Genomic DNA, 25,322 nt, shown 5'->3' with positions numbered 1-25,322 from the left:
TGCGCTTTATCGAATGCATCTATTCAATTTTACTGTTCATCGTAAAATAATGCGAACAACTTAAAAATCGTGTTAAATTTCTGCAGGTTGTCAAATTATTATTATCGACATTTACTAGTAGTCACCGTGGCAATGTTGTAGGTAATGAATAGTTGCAAAGTTTTAGATTTGCCAGTATATTTTATTGTAGTAAGTACTGTAGTTGTATTAGTGTTGTTTAAGAACAAAGTATTGAAGTTGCACTTCTTTTGGCACGTTGAAATTAATAGTGTGTTTTTTAGTTCTACCTGTATACGCATAGCTTATCGTAATTCAGTGTCATATATTATATTTAGCGGTCAAAGTTGCATTAAATAGGTCATTTTTTTACACTTTTTTTTTTGGTTTTCTTCAATATCTTTGGCATTTCGTTAATAGTCTTAAACAATTAAGCCTGCCAGAGAAGTATTACTTCTAAATTATGCATATAAATATACATTCTCTTGGATATGTCTAGTTTAACTTTGCCTTGTGTCTGTTATAACTATGATAGACAATTTCTAAATTTTGAATCTTACATAAGAATGAATAGATTCGATCAATGGGTATCAGCAAGTTTTAACGAACGTTTCCCGACTAAATATCAGCTGGTAATTCTGGGCTTTATTAATCCCAGGCTATCAGCTGGTATACAGTTATGATACGTATTTCCGCATAGTAATAAAATCGAAAAACGCTTGACACACGTAAGTTGAATGTCGAATAAATGTTTGTGTACGTTGACGATCAGTCATCATGCTTTTAGAGTGTGTCCGTTTTGTTATAATTGATCCGATTTGTTTTAAAGCAGCGAGCTGTTTGTTTGTCTAGAATAGCTTGGCATTTACATGCTACAGCATGGATATTTGTTTTTTTTTTGTTTTTTTTTTTGCTTTATCCATATGCCAGTATTGATTTTTTTTTCCCGAAAACGTAGCAAGGGTTATAATAAATTTTTACCAATAATTTGAAATAAATCTGCATTATAAATTAATATACAAGATCATCTACTCGTTTTTCGTAATTAATTCATTTAGTATAACAGAATTTATATTGTTATATTAAACAACAATAAATCTTGATATATGAAATCCTCCTAAATAAAGAAAAATAATGTTCTAGAATGCATTTGTAATTCGGATATTCTTTTTTGTTATCTTAACTGGATTGAATCAACTATGTACCCTCTGGTGTTCTCAGGCATAACACAGGCATTGAAAATAAATATGCTTATACGTAATTTTGAACTTTATACAATTTAGTGACATTTTCTTTCAAGTATATTATCGCCAATATCCCGAAGCCATGACTTAATTGATTCAATGTGGCGTTAAAAAATACAGCTTTCGAATGCAGTACAATATTAATTTGAAGAGCCAAGCTTACGCCGGCTTCGATCTAATCTCATTTGGTAACTGTGAGGCTTTACACCGCGGCTGTGTACTGTCATCCGTACGTTTTACCACTTACCGTCGTACGATGGTAAGATGGCGGTGCACACGTTTGCGCTACACTCAGATTACCATATGGGATTTGATCGAGGCGATGGCTTTTCGTCGTGATGTCCGTTTTTTTTTTGCTTGTGTTTGTTCCGAAATTTTGCACCTGCAAGTCGTTCCTTGCACTTTTATTGTGTTTTATAGTTTTGCTTTGGAAACATTTTGATCATTTCGTTTACTAATTAACAGAGATTTATGTAAATCAAAATATGGAACTGGTTGAAACCGCGTACTGTTCCAGTCGCTATTGGCGTTAAGTTTAGATTTTTTATTTTTCCTACCTAAGCTGATTAGCCTTGAGAGGCTATATCAGCGGAACCTTAACTAGTTAGTGAGCTCACGGGGCTCAAACCTGATGACTAAGTTTAGATGGATAGCACAGTATTTATCGTAAAATATGCGGCTAAAAGCCATCTTAATTTGTAACGAAATCTTCAAGTGCTCATATATCATAACTTTAGCCGAAACTGGATATTTAACCAGGGCTGTTGATTTTATTGCAGACTACATCAATTAACTGCCCAACTAGCATAGATGTATAGTATCGTCTATGTATGTATCAAATAGGGTCTTTTCAATTTGACTAATAATTTAATCAATGAAAATGATTTCCAATGCAAAATGAGTCGTTGCCCAAGATTTACTGTTTGTTTTGATTGTTTCGTTGTTGTCATTATCATTTTTAAATAGAAACGTAGAAGCCAGAAGAATTCACAGAGCCGTATTGTTTCTGAGTATTACTTCAGGTACTGGTTGTATTAAATAAAAAACGGAATAAGTTATTAACACAGCCTAATAAAGATATTACGGATTTACGAAATCTCGCTTTTTTCAGCGGGATTTAAGTATGAGTAATGTCAAAATAAAACATCTCATTTTAATCATTACAGTGATGGTCGTACGTTGTCTATGCAAATAAAACGATACCGCGTGCGTGTATTTAACGCGTTCAAAAGTGGGCACGCACCGGTAGTTTCGAGTTTATTAAAGCTCTATATGACGTCCAAGCACGCCAATAATAACTGATTAATAGTCTTTTGACATTCTCAACGAAATAATGAGGGTTGACGTAAAAACCGGTGCTTGTTCGTTAGTAAAAAAAAATAAAAAGTTTTGTCCTAACGAATTGTTTTTGACACATTTGAAGGATATCAAATTATTTGCATATATCTCGATGACATAATGGTACTCTAATGTTTTCGACATTACTAGTTTGGACATGCAACTCTGAGATCGTGCTCATTTTCAAGGCGTCTTTGAGTTTATGAATTGCTGTTATCCGTTCTTATCATAATAGTATAAGGTCTGTGTAATGACTTATCTGTACCCAGTGTCTGAATAATACTTTGAGATCGTACGGACTGCGCCTTCGTGTGAATGCCAACATGATAATATTCTGCATGGTAAGAGCTGATTTTTGTCATTTGTAGACATTGGTACTCCTGTTTTTGTTTAGTTATCAACGTTAGCTCAAAATAGATCCCTTATAAATACACTAGTTTTTAGTTGTGTGCAAATAAACTAGATTTTTTTTAGCACTAGATTTTCTAGAATTTATTGTTTTCGTTTTAGATAGCATATGTATGCAATTTATTACTATCTCAAGTTGCGATATGTATTTGATAAGATTCAGACCATTTAAATTCAATCCAATAAGATGTATTTTAAGTTCTGAAGATCGTTCTCTTACACGAGATCGAATGAGAAGTCCGTGTGTGTTTTATTCATGAATGTAATTTGTACATTTCGATTCAACCAGTCGCAACTCTCCAAGCGTCCGTAACCGCAGCCGAGGAGAGATATTATAACGCCATATCGAACCAGCAGGACAAGGTGGACAAGAATTTAGTCAAGAATATGGTCATAAATTATGTTTTGACACAGTCGAATAACACTGTCAACAAGTAAGTTAATACTATTGAAGTGCCATTTTTATTTTGATTCGTATAATAGCATTATGCAATAGGAGGTGGTCACGACCCTCAGTATTGAGGAAATCGAAGCAAGAAGAAAAAAAACAGCATTGTTGTAATACCACAACAAAGTAAGCTGTCCTGGTGAAACCGGAAAGGCCTCCGGGCCACCAGTAATCCTTCAATCATAAAAAAAAGTACGCTGCAGTGTTCGAGTAAAATACACAGTATTTCTACCTTTGGTGTTATCGTTGAACCCCAGGAGCGCACCTACCAATCCACTTGTAGTTGTAACTTAGGCTACCAAAGATTCAGTAGGGGGAAAAAGAAAAAAAGCTACCCGAAACGACCACAGCACTCCTACAAATGTACTGATCTCAGTTGTATCAATCACCCTCCAGGATCCAGGTGCTCAGGGTGCTCTCGACGATACTAGACTTCAATCAGCAGGAATGCGAGAAGCTAGGCCTGGTGAAGACGAACTCCGCGACCGATAGCTTAGCGGCGGAGTTCGTCAAGTTCCTCCAGAACGAGTCCAAGCCGAGGTCCCCGCTGCCGAACATGATGGGGATAGCGCAGAGCAGCAGGAGTACCACGCCTACTTCTAGGAAAAGCTCTACGATCGGTATGTGGTCTCTTTTTAACTATCCAAGCTCCCCCCCCCCCTTTTTTATGTACCCACAAATCACTTCGAAACACGAGATTTAATTTTTTGTTTCATTGCTTAGATGTGTGGACGAGCTCACAGCCTACCTGGTCTTAAGTGAATACTGGATCCCATCTATGACGTAAATCCGCCACCCACCTTGAGATATAAGTTTTAAGGTCTCAAGTATAGTTACAACGGCTGCCCCGCCCTTCAAACCGAAACGCATTACTGCTTCATGGCTGAAATAAGCAGGGCGGTGGTACCTACCCACGCGGACTACCACCTACCACAAGTAAAACTTCGTTAACGGTTATAATCTCGCATTTTTATACTGTCATCATATTATGTCCGACGTTCAGAGTACTTGACAGTTTCCATGGTCACGGATGACTGTCGTCTGCGATTGATGAAGACCGAAGAAAGTACTAGCTTCGTTCTCTTTGATGATTCCAGGACCGCATCCGACCTTCGAGACGGGACACAAACGGAATCCCTCAAACGGCTCCAACAACCTGCTCTTCCAAAATCTGGACGCTTTAGAGACGGCGTCGGTGATATCGCGAGACTCTGAACCCGAACCCAGGGCGGCGCCCCCCCTCGACACCGGCGTCAACCAGACCCGCAACACTGAGGGTTCGATACTGAAATACGTTCTGAAAGATATGTGATGAATGGTAAGTAATAATGATGATGCGTAACAAATAACAGGTATCGTGTGATATCGACTGTGAAATAATAGTAGCAGCTACTGGATTCGCGTTTTGTTTTGTTAGACTTAATTATTCGGGCGGACTCATAGTCTAGTATGCCTCGATCGTCCGACCTCACAGACATGGTATTGAAGTCTCTATTGTATCGTGTATTGGCTGTCCCACCCTACGGCTAGTATTGAGTAAGGTGTAACACCAAGTAATATTAATGTTGTACGATAATGTAAAATATGTGTGTATTTATTGTCTTAGCAAATGCACTTTTGTTTTCGATTGTCCAAGTATCAGTCTGACGTCACAGTACGTACAGTCGCGTGCAAAATTATACTCTATTCCAATTACGAAGCCCTTTTGACACTTCTTAGAATGTAACTCTTCAGGTTTCGCATTATTTGAAATAATAATCATTTTTTGTTAATGATCATAAACATCATTTAAAAAATACACAATCAATCTAAATCATTATACAATTAATTCACACACTCAATAACATAATAATAACATCTCGTCTTCTCGCATTAAAACTGTATAATCTCAAAACTTACTAATTTTACAGGGGAGTGTTTTACAGGTTTAACATGTGATATTTTTAATATTAATCATCTTTGCAACATACATTTTTTATTTTTTAACAGTTACATTATCTGTCTTTTAAAGTAAGATAAAATTATGTATTAATTTTGTTAATAGAAGTCAAAACATAGGTAAACTAAAAAAAGTAAACTATTCTCTTTTGACTGTATTAATGAGTAAAATACTGGTGATACCAAATGATTCCGCATACTAAATCAATTTCGAATATTTTTTTGGAAATTGTATACTTTTAATGTGAAAAGACGATCTGTCAAATAAGACTGCGTAATTGGATTAGAGTATACTTGAGATTTTAGTTGTATCAGATCGATGATTAGTTTTTTTTCAAACTTTGTAATTTGTTTTATGAAAATAGCGTTTTTTTACGGACTGCAAATGCTAACTTAAAGAATTTGTTGTGAAAAGAAATTTGTAGTAGTGTTGGAGCTTGGTACAGTTGTTGTTCACACCCCAGAACAGATGTCTGTCTTAGTACCACCACCACAGTGATGACAGATGGTTTCTTAATGTCACCACCACAGCGGGATGGGTGGAGCAAGCTTTAACATATGCCCACTAATTCCTATTACTCTTTGCTGAGGTATTAAAGGGCTTGAATCAAATTCTTTTATTTGCGTAACAACTATAGAAATTAAATAAATCAATAGTAATTATTCAGCGTCTGTACACACAATCCAATCATTATTATTGTAGTTCAAAAAAATAGTGCCTATAACAATTGAGCAATTAATGTAAATAATAAATCTAATTGCTGTGTAAAATCTGTAATATTGTTAAATAATTAAAAACGTTAATAAATTGCATCTTATTACATTTGTAAATATATATTTTAGTTTCTGTACAATATGTTGGTTTTGTGTTCGCCTTAACTATATATATATCTTTGTTTAATAAATAACTCTTAATAAATCTTATGGTTATTTAAAGATGCAAATAATCAGTGGAATGATCTAGTGCTTTATCAAAGTTTGCGATATTAAAACGATTTAATTCTGCACTTTTAATTACTAGTTCACAATGAAATAACATCTGAAGGAACACGATCATAAACTGACTTTTGATTCGTAGGTTAGATTTAATAAAATAAAATAATGTGTCTACATATACTTTACACCAGGGGTCGGCAACGCGGCGCCCCCGATCCATTTTTTAATGCGCCCTCGCTGGACTAATGCAAATGTATGACAGCCAGAGCGATTTACTTACTCTTGTCAAACGGCGATATACAGCAAGTAGTCAGTTGTTTTTTTTATTTATGGGATTTTATGACCTGGTAACTGAGACCTTTAAGTCATGTCTTATTTTAATTTATATTCATATTTTTATGAAAAATGATAATATGGAGTGAAATGAAATGAAGATGATTAATTTGAGACATTAATCAACTGGGATGAAATTAAATGAAATGAAATGGAATGAAATATAATCTCAGTAAAATGATGGTCATTTACTAAGATTTTTTCAGTGGACTTTTTGGAGAATCCCGAGAAGTTACGTCCAGCAGCTTTGTTTCATTTTCCCACATTTGTGCACTTTCACAGATATTAAACAGTTAATAAACCACCATTATTACACATTTAAACCCGAAGAAACACTAAATAAACAAAATAAAACAAATCACACAACTTCACTCCTCGCGTTCCCGCCAAAAAGTCAGTAGTCAGTTGAGTTTAGGATTGTGTATAGATTAGCAGTTTGCTAACCATGAGCGTATCTAATAACACGCACGTATTTTTCGTTAGTGTGTGATCGTATTTCAAATAGACCACGCGTAGACCGGGCATTTAAAACTGCTACTACACATTTAGATAATTGTTTAAGGACCGGGAACTCTAAATATATCCCCAATTATAAGAAATTAATTGAAAATATGGACACCCAAGTTTCACACTGAATCATTATGTATGACACCAACAAAATAAAGCTATAAAAAATCTGCTTTTTTTTAAATGCCTATTTATACCTGTTGATTATCTGCAAAATATGCGCCCTCGGTGATTTTTAAATTTAGCATTGCGCCCTTAAGGATAAACAGGTTGCCGACCCCTGCTTTACACTTTTAGTTTTAGTTCAAAAAAGTAAACTATATTTGCCTAATGAATATTTAATTTAATCATAGTTATACAAGACATAGCCATATTTGAAGTATTAGAGACATTTAAATTGTAGACTAATATACATATATAGATAATATTGATAGTGATTATTGTTGTCTTCAAAGACACACGAGCTGGTGGTGAGTGGTCACTGTCGCATATGGAAGTTGGGAAGCCACATGGTGGGGGGACTCATTGTAGAGCTGGAGGGTCGTATTGTGGTTGGTCGTCATGGCTCGAGGTAGATGGTGCGATAGTAAAGATCAGATGAAGGGATTGTTTTTTTTAATGCTTAAATGGGTAGACGAGCTCACAGTTCACCTGGTGTTAAGTGGTTACTAGAACCCATAGACATCTACGACATAAATGCGCCACCCACCTTGAGATATAAGTTCTAAGGTCTCAGTATAGTTACAACGGCTGCCCCGCCCTTCAAACCGAAACGCATTACTGCTTCACGGCAGAAATAGGCGGGGTGGTGGTTGTCTTGAGCATATCGAGGGGTGAAAGCCTAATTGGTTTAAGGGACATTTCCCTTAACACGCGACATTTATTGTTGCAATTAAAGATCCGTTGTATCTGGTATTAGCGTCAACAGTTCGATGTTTTTAATTGAACTTCAATTATATTTAATTACATTCGAATAGGTGAAGAAGTTTTTTTGTTATAGTTCTTTTTTTTTCGAAATTTTAAAATTTTAATAGCTCTCCTGTAAAGTAGCAAAAATGTCGCCTAAATCAAATTTCCTTTCACCCATCGCTATGTTCACGATGTATCTCAAATTGGAGGTCCCCGCCATTTAGCTCGAATGTTTTGCATCAAGAGTCCCGTCATTTCGGGACCTCAAGTGGAAACATGTCCGGGATGGATATAGATCATAAGTTATAACAAACAATTTCTCTAATATCGTTCTCCATAAAAATACAAATCCGTTTGTATGTACCCGCATTTTGCTCTTAATGCTAACTTGTTAATTCCTCATTCCAATGTCATTGGTATTTTGATAGAAAACTATCAGTGTGCTAAGTGCGAGTTATTTAACGTTCTCGATAGCGTAAAAGTTAACTCGAATTTGTATGAAGTTGGAACAGCGCCCCTAGCGGCAAACGTAGCAAACGTTCCAACTCCATACAAATTTGAGTTAACTTTTACGCTATCGAGAAGGTTAAAAAACTCGCACTAAGCATAGAGAAGGTGCGAACTTGCGCTTTTCATATGAAAGAATACAAACCTAGACAAAAAAGTTACAGTATAACACATACAATAAGGTTCAGTGTTTGTCAAAGTTTATTACAATATTTACGACAAATATAATAATTAACAAAAACTACATATTACAAATTTAGACAAGAAGAACCCACCTTCCAATTAATTTCTTGAAAATATTTAAAATTATAACTCTGTCAAAATATCATTAATGTAGATAAAACATTGTACATTTTGTAATTACGGTATGCGTTAGTTATCTTATTGTGATTTATAATTTAATTATAAATAAAATATATTTGTATTTCAATATATCGTTGTTTAATTAATTACCTAATATACCCTCTGCCATTAGGACAGTACATCTTGAGGTTTTAAGATTTGGGAAATATGAGGCCATCAGCGCAAAAGTGGCCTAACCCGCAAATTTTTATATTCAAGCTTATATGACGTACATTGGAATTTATTTAAAATATAAAAAAAAATTGATGCAAAACCGACCTATCCATAGTTTCACCCATAGATAACAATAACTTTGTAAACATTATTTTTGCGCAAATTTTTTTTTTGCCAACTCAAATTCAAATTCATGAAAATTAAAACCTATTTTTTTATTTATTGCTTTTATGGGTGGACGAGCTCACAGCCCACCTGGTGTTAAGTGGTTACTGAAACCCATAGACATCTACAACGTAAATGCGCCACTCACCTTGAGATATAAGTTCTAAAGTCTCAAGTATAGCTACACGATACGAAAAGGGATCATTACATTACATTAGTAACGCCGGTTACTGTTCGTCAATCGCATTCTAGTATCAAAATTACTATTATTGTGATATTAACTATTATATTTCTTAATTTAATGAAGGAAACTCTACTAACTGTAACATAGTTTCACATCAAAAGTAATCAGATACATATGATTTGATATGTGGCGAATCGTTGTGTGTGTGTGTGCAAGATTAACTTGTCGTTTATTTGGCCCCTAATGACGTCCCAGTTAATAATATTTTTGTTCAATGTTGTATCGTGGAGTTCGCATGGCTTTTTGTAGAAACAGATTAATTGGATACCCGGGTGAATGAGCTCACGACTCATTTTAACTGGTCACCAGTGTGCTTAGTGCGAGTTTCTTAACGTTCTCGATAGCGTAAAAGTTAACTGAAATTTGTATGCAGTTGGAACAGCGCCCCTAGCGGCAAACGTAGGCAAACGATCCCATTCCATACAAATATGAGTTAACTTTTACGCTATCGAGAACGTTAAAAAACTCGCACTAAGCACACAGAACCCGCAGTCAGAGCCGCATGAATGCACCGATGACACTTAAGATAGAAGTTGCCTCTATATTGTATAACAGTTGTTTCTCCCTTCAAACCGCAACGCTTAACTGCTTCGCGACCCAAATATCATCCAGGTTCGCGATGCCAACTCGGACTTCAATGCGCTCTATTCCTGACAGGCTATCCGAGTTCCTAATAGGTACTTTAGCATCAATGATTGAAGATATTTCTAGTTGATGTTCATAATAGAGACGACTACTAATTAGGGTGCTAATACACAAAAGTCTTCAAAGCTTGCGTGCTGCCGGTCATGACATATGGCGCTGAAACGTGGACATTGACCGTAGGTCTGGTCCGTGAGTTCAAAGTCGCTCAGCGTGCTATGGAAAGGTGTATGCTCGGAGTTTCTTTGATGGATCTAGTCAGAAATGAGGAAATCCGTCAAGAACCAAAGTAACCGACATAGCCCTAAAGATTAGCAAGCTGAAATGGCAATGGGCCGGACATAAGTGTCACAGATCCGATGGCCGACGGAGCAGATGTGTTCTGGACTAGAGACCACGTATCGGTAAGCGCAGCGTTGGGCGTCTCCTGCCCGGTGGACCGATGACTTGCGGCGATATGCTGGGAAAGATTGGACGCGGAAGGCGGAGGATCGTTCATTGTGGCAAACTATGGGAGAGGCCTACATCCAGCAGTGGAGAGATACAGGCTGAGGATGATGACTAATTAGGATGAGCTTTTTATATCTAAATGAGCACAAGAGTAGCCTGATTGATCATCGTCGCTCACGAAGTCAGCAACTCCAGCAGCATAGCACAGCCAAGCCATCACTTCATAGGTATGCTCAGCACATTTTTCCGAACCAAGCAATTCTTGCATTTAGGTGCGGCATGAGCTGCAACCAAAAATCAATTACTTAAATGTAAACTATTGGAGTATTTTACAGCGGACGTCACGACGATACGATTTTTCAGCCTCGGCAACTTAAATGTTCATAACAACAATGTTAGAACCTAAGTGCCAACATAAAAAAAAACAGATTTATGTCAATGTCAAAAGACACCTTTTTTTCTTTGTTTTCAAACAACAATGAATTTTTCACCGAAAATTTTTGGAGAAACTAATGAGAGCGTATTGTTTCCGAGAGACGAATTCAATACACCTAAACCGTATCCGGAGTGTACAAATAATTTAGAATATATGATTGTGGTAGAAATAAAATAATTTTGATACAAAATCGTATGTATATTTACAATACGCCATACCTCGAATAATCTACATCAGTTATATCTACAGTTAAATAATAGGGGTAATAACACTTAATTAAATGATAAAAAGTTTTCTTCCCAGAAGGCAGGTACAAAATGCTTTCACACAGTTTCTAGAATCCAGATCACCAGAGTTTTATCGCAAAGGCTTAAATTACCTTCTTATAAGATGGCAGTAATGTATACATAATAACGGTACAAAGATATTTTCATGAAATAAATGTTAAATGAAAAAAAAAACAATTTCAATTCTTCAGTACAAATCGACAATTTCATACTTTAACCCCTAAACCCCGGCTGGACTCGACCAGTCTCTGTGGCTCTGAGATAGAGCAATAAAAAACTCACATCTAGCGGAGTCGGTATATCTGATCTGGTCTGATAAAATAGTTGTCGTGGCGTGCAATCTCTTTGACAGGACATAAGACCAACAACTAGACATAGACTAAGACAGAGACTTCACAAGAATTTGAAAAGAAACAAAGAGAGAAATGGAACGAGGGCACCGTGACTAGCAGCAGGCAGTACTTTTTTTTATTTCCTAAAAGACTCTGTCTTTGAACCAGACGAATTGACCGTTCTCATATATCTGTACTAATATATAAATCTACAGTGGTTTTTACGGATGTTCCGTTATAACTACTGAACCATGCACCCGATTGACTTGAAACTTGGTATCCATGTAGAAAATACATGTACTTAATGGATAGGCTAATATTTATATGAGCGTTGGACTCCCTACACCAGTTGCGGGGGCGTTGATGATCAGAATCTTTGTGGGGGTGAAAAATAATAATGTTAATTTTAAATGCCCAGCGAAGCGGACGGGTACAGCTAGCTATACATAAAATAGACGACAAAAGAACTAACCGACCGTTCAATAGTCAATCGTATTTTTTATTATTTTTTTATATTCTCATATCAGTGCTTCGTACAGTATAAATTGCTTTTGTGGCAACACGGTACTTTCAGACACTCCTTAATTACAATAATTTTGCTTAGATTTCCCGAATCCGAAACAGAAAAAGGGTAATAATAATATTTATTACAAAATCGATTTTTTAATTGTTCAAAGAAAGCCTGAAGTGATATATTAATAAGAAATTGGCATCAACCAGCAGAGCACAGTAAATCCTCTGCCTACTTTAAGAGGCTTCAAATCTATTTTGAAAAGAAGACATCATAATCCTGATCTTTCCTGAGAGAAACACAAGGAAAGAAGTTTATTACACACTAGGTAAAATTATAACTTTAAGGAAAATCCTTATAAACTAAAATATATCTATAACTTTGACTCTTCTATCTTCCATATAGTTATACGACCAGTTAAACATCTCACATGAGATTCTGAACGCAATTCTGCCTTAATAAAATAAAAAAATAAAAACGAAATCACATCCCCCCAGCGTGATTAACTGCCCGTGAATTTTCCGCCCTCCACCCCCTTTCTTGGAGCACTGGTCAGTACAAATCCACCGCCTCTGTAGGTAGTCGCCTTAGAAACTGAACGCAAAACAAAAATAAACAAAATTTGCGCGTTACGAAATTCGCGAATTTACAATTTACATGTTATTTCTTAGTGTGTGCGTTTAAAATTATAAGTGTTAGTTATTTTTTTTTAAAACAGTGATGAACATTCTACAATGCCCCAGTTAATTAATAGCCTTGACGTGTCTAAATCAAGTTTATCGCAAAACAGTTTAAGGGGACATTAATTTGTCGAGAGCCATGTTTTTTTACTTTTGACGTTTGTTTTTTTTTTTTTGAAAATGACATTTGTCATAAAGAAATTTGGCGCGAGAAAAACAATAATGGAGGATATATTCTCGGTTATCTTTTATTTGTTCAAAATTAAATTGAAATGACGAACGAAGAACGATAAATAAATGAACATCAGCGAAAATGTGACCTTGTGGATTGGATATTGTGATTTTTCGGAGACTTTTTGTGTGTGGTTGGATTGAATATTTAGGTTTGTATTTTGTTTTTATTATACTTGGCGAAAAGCAAAGGGCAAAAGCACATTGTTTACTTTAATAATATTATTGTAAAAATATTGCTCTCTTGATTGTTACAAAACCATCTTAGGTACGTGAAATACAGTTAAATCATTATTAGTCCCTATCAGACGCTCACTATCAAGTGATTAATACCTACAAATTATAATTTAGGTACATGTTACACAGATTGAAGTAATGTTGTCGTATTTTGTTTTTTGCATATGTGTGATATACCTACATACCTATGGTACATACCAACATATATATACTGTACATATATATACTGTCTCTTGCAGTAAAATATATAGATCAAAGAGCTCTATTGAACAACCCACTCTGTCTGCAGTGCATTTCACAATATTAATAAAAATCAAATCGTATCATAAAAGTTATATCGCACCCGTCAACAGTGCCATTAACCGTGTCAACAGCTAATTCGCTGAGTCAACCGTAAGCGCGATACACGTTAAGACAAAAGCTCTACTTAAAAAACGCCAAAAAACGTCCACGCTTTGCGAATCATTACTCGCTAAGATAAATCTTATGAGGTTGAATTTGATGTTTTTATTTATTGCATATATGGATGGACGAGCTCACAGCCCACCTGGTGTTAAGTGGTTACCGGAGCCCATAGATATCTACAACTTAAATTTCGCCACCCACCTTGAGATATAAGTTCTAAGGTCTCAGTATAGTTACAACGGCTGTCCCGCCCTTCAAACCGAAACACATTACTGCTTCACGGCAGAAATAGGCGGGGTGGTGGTACCTACCTGTGCGGACTCACAAGAGCTATGAATGTGGAAGGATATAGAGGAAGAGGTAGACCTAAGAAGAAATGGATGGATTGCGTGAAAGACGATATCGGTAAGAGGGGAGTGAGCGAAGAAATGGTATATGATTTCTATCATCACTCTTCTGAGTATGGAAGGAGAAAACATGTTGCCCCCACCCCAGGTAACTGGGAGAAGGGCAGGATAATGATGATGATGATGACACACATACGTACATAAATTGATACCCATTATTTTAATCGAATCAAGGCTTACGGCCTCATGTTAGACGGATAATGCCGCCGTGCTGCTCTGTATCTAAAAGGATATCGTTTTTAATGTTCAAAAGCAGCAAAAGACTAAAACACGTACAGCCAGCACCACAAGAAAATAAATGAAAGCCCTAAAATGTGGGTCGCTCTGTCGTTTGTGTGGAACCTTGGAGTTTGTCAATGTTAGCCCTTGAAGGAACGAAGCCTTGGCCACGTACGTAGGCGACGTCGTGCGACATGTAGCCAGTTTATATAACATTTGCTATTCCGCCTGACGTGAGCCATAGAGATGGGTCGTACTAGGTAAATCAGATACTAGGTCCAGCTGTTCCAAATTTTTTTTTTTTTTGTAATTGCTTATTGTTTAGATGAGTGCACGAGCTCACAGCCCGGTATAATGTGGTTACTGGAGCCAATAGACATCTAAGACGTAAATGTGCCACCCACCTTGAGATATAAGTTCTAAGGTCTCAGTATAGTTACAACGGCTACCCCACCCTTCAAACCGACACGTATTACTGCTTCACGGCAGAAATAGGCGGGGTGGTAGTCCCTACCCGTGCGGACTCACAAGAGATCCTACCACCAGTAATTACGCAAATTACAATTTTGCAGGTTTGATTTTTATTGCACGATGTTATTCCTTCACCGTGGAAGTCAATCGTAAACATTGCTTAAGTACGTATTTCATTGGAAAAATTTGGTATCCGGCAGCGGGATTCGAACATCTTTGCATCGCTACTTTCTATGATCTGTAATCGCTACATACGAATGCACCGGGCGTCTTATCCTTTAGGCCACGACGACAAAAAATTTTTGTGTCCTAATATTCGTGTGACAATAATTAAGCAGTGAATTTGTTCGCAAACCTATATTATGGATAAGGGAGTATCTATACTAATATTACTTATTCTGGCCATAAATACTGTTACAATAAAAAATTAAAAAAATCTATTGCAAATAACATTTATTACTTTTACAGTGTTAGTTTAATACATAAATATAAAACAATTTAAAGTATAAAAAGCTTATTCGAAGTGGTCTCCGTTGGCTGCAATACAGTCCTTTAAACGTTGAGGCCAGTTATCAATAGAAGCACGCACTCTTTCCATGGGAAAAATTTTCACTCCAATCGTACGGATTGTTTTAGCAACTCCAAATTATCATAGCGTTTAGAGCAAGCCGTACTCTCTAAAACTGACCATAAATCATAATCCAGCGGATTAAGATCGGGACTAGACGACGGCCAGTCTTCAGCTCTGATGAAGTCCGAAACGAACGTTTCGAACCAAGACTGCGTAGACCGAGCTTTATGACCTGGCGCCGAGTCTTGCTGGAAGGACCATTCTTGATTATTGAACATGGCGTTGTTAAGGGGCTTCACTACCTTCTCAAGAATGGTATCTTAATACACTTGTGCCGATGTTTTGATACCTTTTTCACAAAAGTATGGCTCAGTCACTCCTTCATAGCTAATACCCCACCAAACCATCACTGAAGTCGGATAGTGCTCACGTTGCACTCTGTCGACTAATTGGGAAGCTTCCTTAGAGCTTTGAGCATAAATACGGTCATTTTGTTTGTTAAAATGTTGCTCAATCGTAAAAATTTTCTCATCCGTAAACAAAAATTTTCTATGACGTCCCTTTGCGTACCGCTTCAGTAGTTGTTTCGATTTTACCACCCTATTCTCTTTTAAATTATCAGTTAAGAAATGACCACGTCTCTTATAGCCTGCAAGTCCTAAGTCATCTTTTAAAATACGCGACATGGTTCTAGGTGCGATCTTCATCTCCCGAGATAAAATCTTTTGCTTTCAGACAGAATTTCTTCGAATTCTTTCCTTTACTGCTTTGACCACCTTTTTCGTACGAACACTACGTGAACGGCCAGACCTTTTTCTGTCACAAACAGAGGAGGTCTCATTGCACCTATTAATAATAGCCCGGTACACAAACATTTTACTAATACCAAGCGTATGGAGAGTTTTCAAAATTGCATTTGGCTCCATACCTACTTTGTGTAATGCAATCACAGCGATTCGGTTCTCTTTATCACACCACTCCATTTTAATATCGCAAAATATTGTACAATATATTGGCGCCAAAATGAGAAAACTCAATGAGCAATCATATAAAAATGACAGATTCCAAATTCAAATGTAATATTTTGTTTATTTTTAATTGTAACAGTATTTTTCGCCAGACTAAGTATAAAGTTGAAGAGTTTGTTTGTTTGAACGCGCTAATCTCAGGAACTACTTACTTACTGGTCCGATTTGAAAAATTCTTTCAGTGTTAGATAGCCCATTTATTGAGGAAGGCTATAGGCTATTTAACATCACGGTAAGGCCAATACAAGTTGAGCACCAATAAATAATGTTTCAAAATAGGAATTTAAATAGCTCCTTAACATTCTACAATTCAAAAATATTTTCACTTTCTACGTAAATGAAGTGGGGGTAAAATTTAGCGTTATGCCAAAGTAACTATTCCACGCGGACGGAGTCGCGGGCAAAAGATAGTCTATTATAAGTTCTGCTTATATTTCTATGTTCCTAGCGCTTCAGTTTTGAGGTTAATCTTTCATATTGAACGATCATTAATCATGATGTTGCGTTACGCTGAATTAAATTAATGATATAGCGTTTTCAAGGGGGTAGCTATCCTCGGGCCGATCACTTGTGTTTTTTTTTTTCAATAACTTTTCTATAGTTACATTATAATAGGAGTTAAAGTATGAAATTGCCGTTTTATTGCGGTGCTTCGAATTGACATAGAACCTTCATGGTTTGAGATTTTTGAGTGAAAGTTTTTTCAAATGGTACCTATGAGGTTCTTCTTTTAAAAAATATGCAATATTCGATTATCGAATTTTAGTTGTTTTTTTTTATTCAACCCGTTTTTTAGAAACCCGTCGCTTGCGACGAAGGGCTCGACGAGCGAATTAACCCACAGACACAGCCCACTGAGTTTCTCGCCGGATCTTCTCAGTGGGTCGCGTTTCCGATCCGGTGGTAGATTCTGCGAAGCGCAACTCTTGCTAGTGTTAGCAACTCTCCGGTTTGAGCCCCGTGAGTTCACCTACATGCGTTAGGGTGAAGCTGAAATAGCCTCTCAAGGCTATCAGCATAGGTAGGGAAAAAAAGAGAGAGGGGACTGCTAATGAACGCAACGTGCGATTTTGGTTTAAACGCTTTTGTGATGGAAATATTGATTTGAAGAACGCACCACGTGGAATGTTTACTATTTATATACATATGTATATATTAACACTTATTTAAGTATGTATCTATAGTCAAAAGAATCCTAGTTTAAGGGCCAGAAGAACGTATGTGACTTTCCACTCGGTTATTGTTTATATAAAGGCTACTAAGCTAGAATATGTCCAGCAATGGACGTCTTTGGGCTGATAAGAAGATGAAGAAGAAGCTAGAATACTACTTTAAATAAAATACGGTAATAATATTAAACCATATTCGGCCTCCATAATCATAAATTTATAGAACAAAATAAATATTGAAATCAAACCTAAATCCGTTATCTTACATATTTAAACGAGTAATACTTGTTGTATATAACTAGTCAGGTCATAAGTATTGTCACACAGTAAAAACTTTTCTTTTAGAATGCTGGCCACAAAAAAGTTTATTGAATTCGAATTTCAAATTGTTCATGAAAATAAAAATGTATACTTTTAGAATTTTACTCATTTTTAAATATGGAGTAAACGCTTAAAGAACACCGTGTTGCAGTTATTGCGTTGCATCGTTGCGGTTACGCGTCAATTCAAATTTTTAACATACTGAAAAATTTGAATATAACCAAAAGATTCGTTTATCGTACCATCAAACGATACAATGAAGACTCTATTGTAGATGACAGGTCAAGAAGTGGTCGCCCTCGGTCTGTTAGGACTCCAGCAGTGATAAAAGCTGTGAAGGCGCGAATTGAAAGAAATCCCAAACGTAAGCAGAAACTGTTGGCCCTTCAGATAGGGTTAAGCAAAACCACGGTGAAAAGGGTGTTAAATGAAGACTTAGGGCTTCGGGCATATCGAAGAAAAACAGGACATCGTTTGAATGCTCGTCTAATGGACCTGAGACTGAAGAGATGCAGCCTTTTGTTGAAGCGGTACGCGGGAAAAAATATCGGGAAATTCTTTTTTCGGATGAAAAAATTTTTACCGTAGAAGAGAGCTACAACAAACAAAATGATAAGGTGTACGCACACAGTAGTGAAGAAGCGAGCAACCGTATTCCGCGTGTCCAACGAGGTCATTTTCCTTCCTCGCTCATGGTATGGTTGGGAGTTTCTTATTGGGGCTTAACAGAGGTACATTTTTGTGAGAAAGGTGTAAAAACGAATGCAGTTGTGTATCAAAATACAGTCCTGACAAACCTTGTGGAACCTGTTTCTCATACCATGTTCAATAACAGGCACTGGGTATTCCAACAAGATTCGGCGCCAGCTCATAGAGCGAAGAGCACACAAGACTGGCTGGCGGCGCGTGAAATCGACTTCATCCGGCACGAAGACTGGCCCTCCTCCAGTCCAGATTTGAATCCGTTAGATTACAAGATATGGCAACACTTGGAGGAAAAGGCGTGCTCAAAGCCTCATCCCAATTTGGAGTCACTCAAGACATCCTTGATTAAGGCAGCCGCCGATATTGACATGGACCTCGTTCGTGCTGCGATAGACGACTGGCCGCGCAGATTGAAGGCCTGTATTCAAAATCACGGAGGTCATTTTGAATAAACTTTAGTGTCATAAGAATATATGTTTTGTTAAGTTCATTTTGGTATATGAATGGTTACATAATGAATAAACTTGTTTCAATTATTTTACATTAAACATGTGACAGAATTTATGACCTGACTAGGACGATAATTTTGATTTTGTCGGTAAGATCGAAAAATATTATTCATATTTCATTATTTTATCAATATGATCATCAATATGATATCAATATGTAATTCGTATTTAAATATAATTTCTAAATAACACGTATTATCAAAAAACCAAAAAAAAATTCAATAACTAGTAAGAATTAAACACAATGAATCACAAAGACGTTAGTAAATCCCTCGGATCACAAACGGAGGCCGCATTGCCGTACGTTTTTTGATTAAACCTTCACTTATAACATTAGTGGGGTGGAGAGGGCTGAAAACCGTTTAATTAGAAATCGTCGGTGACGTGTGGATAGGGGGAGGAAGTCGTTGAACTTGCGACGGTTATAATAGATGTTGTTCATGTGATTAAAAAACGATTGTCGTCTAATCTTACTGGTGGTAGGACGTCTTGTGAGTCCGCACGGTACCACCACCCCGCCTATTTCTGCCGTGAAGCAGTAATGCGTTTCTGTTTGAAGGGCGGGGCAGCCGTTGTAACTATACTGAGATCTTAGAACTTATATCTCAAGGTGGATGGCGCATTTACGTTGTAGATGTCTATGGGTTCCAGTAACCACTTTACAGCAGGTGGGCTGTGAGCTCGTCCACTCATCTAAGCAAAAAAAATAATCATTCATAGTAGTTTTTGTAAATCTGATGTAAAAGCCGTATGCTCAATCTGTTATTATGTATAATGAAAACGGACTGAATTGACGGCCTATATGTGGTAAGCGGAATCGATAGATCCTCAAAGCCGTCATCTTGAGATGTGAAGTTGTGATCTCGTTTGTTTTAGAATAACAACTACTCTATTCTCGAAATAAACTCTCCGCTGTGTAGCTAGGCTGTGTGATAGTATCTAACTGCGTCGGATCGAATTTACAGGATTGGTTTTTATAGTTTTACTCTCGCATTGTGAAAGATGTCCATGGACAATAACTGTCCAACCACACGCCAGTGCACTGGAACAATGACTGACATATGTCACATATATAGGTTCACGTCCTTACGGATCCATCAGATCTAATAACCTTTTCATTAGACGCCTTCAGCTCTAACACTAGGAGCAGGCTTAGAGACCCCGGTAACCGTACTCGTCGAACTCGACAAAGAGTTCGACGTGCAACCTAACCCATGCATCAGCCCGCTGAGTTTCTCGCCGGATCTTTTCAGCGGGTCGCGATTCCGATCCGGTAGTAGATTCATTCGCGAAGCAGCTGCTCTTGAGTTGTTAGGTCTTCTTCGGAGGCGCTCGGGCAGTTGTTAGCAAATTCCACCCCTTCTGGCTGAGCCTTTGCTCGCCCACCAATCCTGGTGAAACTGGTAAGGCCTCAGGGTCACTAGCAATCCTTTAATCATAAAAAAATACATATGTAGAATGCAACAGAGATAGCCCTCTACGAAAACGAAATCAGCCGACTGTCTCTTTCCAAAGATCGATGTGCAAAATTTAACACCGGGTACTGTAAACTGGATAAGTTTCATCTCCACCAGATAAAAGACGCGCAGGCGCATTCAGCACAGCCGAACATTTATTTATTTAACTAAGAATTCCACGACAACCACACCGGAGTGCGACGGCCCTTCATTGCTAATCTATAATCGTTATTAATTATAACAAAGCCTCGGGCAAAGGACTAATGTACCGCATGCCCTTTGTAAGTCCGCGAGTTATTACCGAAAGGTCGATGGTCCTTTGAGTTTGTAAGGCGTTAACCAACTTTGTATATCAAGTGATATAGTTATTCATCATTCGAAGACGAGGTAACTATATCGATACTCCGGCACCTCATATATGAATACTTAATAATGGACCTTCATTGTGATCATAAAGCTGCGGTGTTTCCTAAACGCTATGACAAGTCCTTCTTCAAACGAGGCTGGTGAAGAGTTTTTTTTTTATGATTGATGTTTACTGGTGGCCCTGAGGTCTTTCCAGTTTCACCAGGATAGGAGGGCGAGCTAGGACTCAGCCAGGAGGGGTGGGATATGCTAAAAGCTGCCCGAGCGCCTCCAAGGGAGACCTAACAACTCAAGAGTAGCTGCTTCGCGAATGAATCTGTTTAGAAACTCAACGGGCTGATTCTTAGGTTAGGTTGTACGTCGAGCTCTTTGCCGAGTTCGACGAGTACGGTTACCGGGGTCTCTACTTCTGCTATTAGCGCGGAAGGCGTCTAATGCAAGGGTTATCGGATAATTGTCATGACATTACTGCCAGTAAGAAGTCTTGTGAGTCTGGGCGGGTAGGTACCACCACCCTACCTATTTCTGCCGTGAAGCAGTAATGCGTTTCGGTTTGAAGGGTAGCCGTTGTACTGTAAAAACTGAGACCTTAGAACTCTAGTCTCGAGGTGATGGTAAATACCAAGCGGGCCGTGAGCTCATCTAGCCATCGAAGCATTAAAATATAAAAAACAAACCTAGAGGATAAGGATGCTACTATTCGCAACTGTACCTGTATCCAAATGCTGCAGTCAGATAAAAAATCTATCGTATAACAAAATTAAACTTTTTTTTTATTGCCCTTGTAGGCAGACAAGCACACGGCCCACCTGATGGTGAGTGGTTACTGTCGCCCACGGGCTTCAGCAATGCCAGGGACAGAGCCGAGCCGCTGCCTAAAGAAACTGTTGTTATTGTGAACACGCGGGGGAAATATTGGCCGTCCTATTTCAGTCGCCAAGCATTCATGCCTTTTCGTTTATAATGTTAGAAAACTGTTATACAATTTACACTTTAACCTAAGAGATGAGGTTAGATAGAGGTGGAAACAGTCAATGTGTAAAATCCTCAAACTCAAAATAGCGTAACAACAAGTATGCGTTCATGTTCTCCTATGTAGACCAAAATCCTGTGATAGTCATTTGTTGTAGACTGTAGCCACCATCCGCTTCTGCGCCTTCTGAGAATACCGTTAATCTGTTGTTGAATAAGAATGGTCGAAGACACTTTTCCGTGGCAAGTTTCTTAATGGTGGTAGGACCTCTTGTGAGCCCGCACGGGTAGGTACCACCACCCTGCCTATTTCTGCCAAGAAGCAGTAATGCGTTTCGGTTTGAAGGGTGGGGCAACCGTTGTAACTATACTTGAGACCTTAGAACTTATATCTCAAGGTGGGTGTCGCATTTACGTCGTAGATGTTGGTGGGTTCCAGTAACCACTTAACACCAGGTGGGCTATGAGCTCGTCCACCCATCTAAGCAATAAAAAAAAGGCCAAAAGTATATTGTCACTTACAAATCAACTTAGCTTAATGTGCACCAAAAACGGTAACCTACTAAACGCCCAAAGAAACCACGTTTATGGTCGCCTCACGTCCGTTGACCCTGACACCCAACTGGACGAGATCTCGCTGCACGATAAATGCGAAGGAAATGTTCCAAGGACGTTTCGCGTCCTCGATTCCGCACACCGCATGAATCTTACCATCATATTATTATTTATGTCTAGCGGTGGCGATATTTGGGGGAATGGTCATTTAGATTCTACGTTCCAAATAAGATCGTTTATTTATTTACTATTAGGGTTAAACTGTCTCATTACCCACCTGATGACATGAGACACCTTCTTCCTTGTCTACACCTTATCCCACTAGGTGGGGTCGGCACAGCGAATTTTTCTCTTCCATTCTCTTCTATCAGCCGTCATCTCAACACTTACTCTCCTCTCTCTCTCCCTTATCGTCATTCACACACTCCATCCATGTCTTCTTCGGTCGACTTCTTCCCCCATCTAAATTGCACTACCATTTTCATACTGAGTGCTATTTTCTTCAGAGTCTTTATTTTATACTATAACCACTGTCTACCATTCAAATCAGAATGCATCACTGCTTCGCAGCAGTATACAAAGGATGATTGTACCCACGCGTGTGTACTTACCACACGTCCTACTACCATACATTTTGCGGGTTAGATTTTTATAATACGGTGTTATTCTTTCATTGTTGAAGTCATTCGTGAATGACAAGTAATTCGTTAGAGCTGTTACGCCAGTAAAAGTAACGCCATCTATCGCCGAATAGTCGAACGAATATCGAATGATCTATTAGAATCTAGAACGCTCGCGAAGTACAACGCCATCTATTGTCAGATAGCGGAAAGACACAATACTCGACATTTGTGGAATATTCTCGACGATTCTAGGGATTTCGTCTCGACTATAAAAGCGTTGCAGAGATGGCACGCAGTCAGTTAGTAATCGGAACTACTCGAAGTGAAGCAGCCAATGGATCACCTGAAGCGAAGCGGAAGAAGCGAATTGACAATTTCAAAGTGTTTGTGTAGGGTTCTAAGTGCTGAATACAGTTTTTAATTTTTACTTTGGTAGAATTTTATTTATCCCAGTGCGTAACAGAGCATTAAATAGGTACGTAAGTATTGCTTACGGGGCTCGACACGGGCTTAACCTGAGAGAATTGCTAACACTGGCTCTAGCAAGAGCTGAATTCGCTGAATCTACCACCGGATCGGAATCGCGACCCACTGAGAAGATCGACGAGAAACTCAGTGGGTTGCTCTTCGAACTCTTCGTCGCAATCAACGACCTGGTGAGATTCTATGTGGGTGCGGGCCGCGTGAGCGAACACCACACTTGCATGAGTCATGACGGAACGTATGCAAATTTTTGTAGTGTTGTAACCGCATTGTGAAGGAACAATGTATTTCTTTATTTATTTATTTATTTATGTACACACAAAAAAGAAGACTTAATACAGAGTAACAGGAAAATTATGTACAGAGGCGCTGCTTATTTCTTTAAGAAATCTCTTCCAGCAGACCTGCGAGAGGATTATGAAAATAATAAATAAAAATGCTCAACTAAAATAACAAATACAACATGAGAATTATAATAATGCACATACACATAGCAAATATTGTCATTCGGTTGATGAGAGATAGAATTGTTTGACCTTGTATTTAAAAACAGAAACAGACTTGCAAACTCGGATGTCAGCCGGCAACGAATTCCAATTCGAATTCCGAATATACTGCACTTGAAGATCGCGGGTACATCTGCTTCAATAGCTTAAGGGAAAGGGAATGTTCACTGTTATTATGATCGTCCCTATGACCCTTTCGCCATAATCCCTCCTTTATCTGTTTTATGTATGCCATTGAGATCCTAAATAAAAACACAGAATGTTTTATATAAAATAAATTTCTCCAAAATTGAAATACGACCTTGTGTTTCTGAACTGGACGATTTTGTTTTAAGGATATTTATTTTATTTTTAGCAAACGCTTAATAGTGCCACAGCTGTTACACTAGGTCTTTGTGAAAAATATACGAGGAAATATTAAGGTTATAGACACAGTGCGAGCTAAGACATACAGTACTTTTATGGACAATAATTTAAGGAAACAAAATGATTAAATGTAAACTTTATAATAAAAATAGCAAAAGATTTATTGTTTTTTTTTTTATTTTACATTACCGAAACAGTTGGTCAATGTGTCCAACTCACTAATGTAAAGGGTTATTTTTAGAAGTTTCATATATAGTTTCATATATAGAAGTTTCAGCAGAATATTCTTCACACTTCGTCCATCGTTCGTTCATTTCCGAGCCAATACGTAAGCGCACTGGCGTAAGAATAACGCGATCTGTCATCGAATAGTAGAAGCGAATATCGAAAGAACTAGTAATATTGAGAGCGCTCGAGTAGTGTAACGCCATCTATTATCAAATAGTGGAAATACATATCGAAACGACTCGCCCTGTCGGAAATGTTCTCTAAAAAAGCGTTGCAGAGATGACATGAAGGCAGTTAGTAATCGGTTCTACTCGAAGCGAAACAGCGAACGGATCACCTGAAGCGAAGCGGAATAAGTGAATTGCGATTCGTAAAGTTTTCCTTAAGTGTTCTAAGTGTTGAATATGGTTGTCATTTATACTTCGGTAAAAGTTTTATTTAGCCCCACCGCGTAACAAACAATATATACTTATATAGATAATAAACATGCAGATAAGAGCAAACAAATCTGTTCATTACACGAATGTTTGCCCGATGTGGGAATCGAACCCACGATTCCCGTCGCAACAGTCAGAACCGCTAACCACTGTACCACCGAGTCAATCTATACTAATATTATAAAGAGGAAATATTTGTTTGTTTGTTTCGAATAGGCTCCGAAACTA

At 37.8% G+C, this 25,322-nt stretch overlaps 2 protein-coding genes across 5 annotated transcripts in view; both read left to right on the top strand.

The window, feature by feature from the left end:
* LOC114249825 (uncharacterized) overlaps positions 1–5,478 on the top strand; it is a 70,989-nt gene extending 65,511 nt beyond the window's left edge. For all 3 annotated transcript variants that reach the window (XM_089738162.1, XM_089738163.1, XM_089738164.1), the window contains 3 exons: positions 3,277–3,421; positions 3,832–4,055; positions 4,533–5,478. In XM_089738162.1, coding sequence (XP_089594288.1) covers positions 3,277–3,421; positions 3,832–4,055; positions 4,533–4,747 — 584 coding nt within the window. In that variant the 3' untranslated portion in view covers positions 4,748–5,478. The remainder of the gene's footprint in view (positions 1–3,276; positions 3,422–3,831; positions 4,056–4,532) is intronic.
* Positions 5,479–12,689: 7,211 nt separating this feature from the next.
* Positions 12,690–25,322, top strand: part of LOC114247897 (uncharacterized) — a 68,966-nt gene continuing 56,333 nt past the window's right edge. The window contains exon 1 of one of the 2 annotated variants that reach the window (XM_089738286.1): positions 12,690–13,211. The gene's annotated coding sequence lies outside the window, so the exon portion shown is untranslated. The remainder of the gene's footprint in view (positions 13,212–25,322) is intronic. The other variant, XM_089738288.1, reaches the window with a different exon arrangement.

The sequence above is a fragment of the Bombyx mandarina genome, chromosome 24 (genome assembly GCF_030267445.1).
Source record: "Bombyx mandarina strain Sakado chromosome 24, ASM3026744v2".
Taxonomy (NCBI): Eukaryota; Metazoa; Arthropoda; class Insecta; order Lepidoptera; family Bombycidae; genus Bombyx; species Bombyx mandarina.
This window is presented reverse-complemented; position numbering and strand designations above follow the sequence as displayed.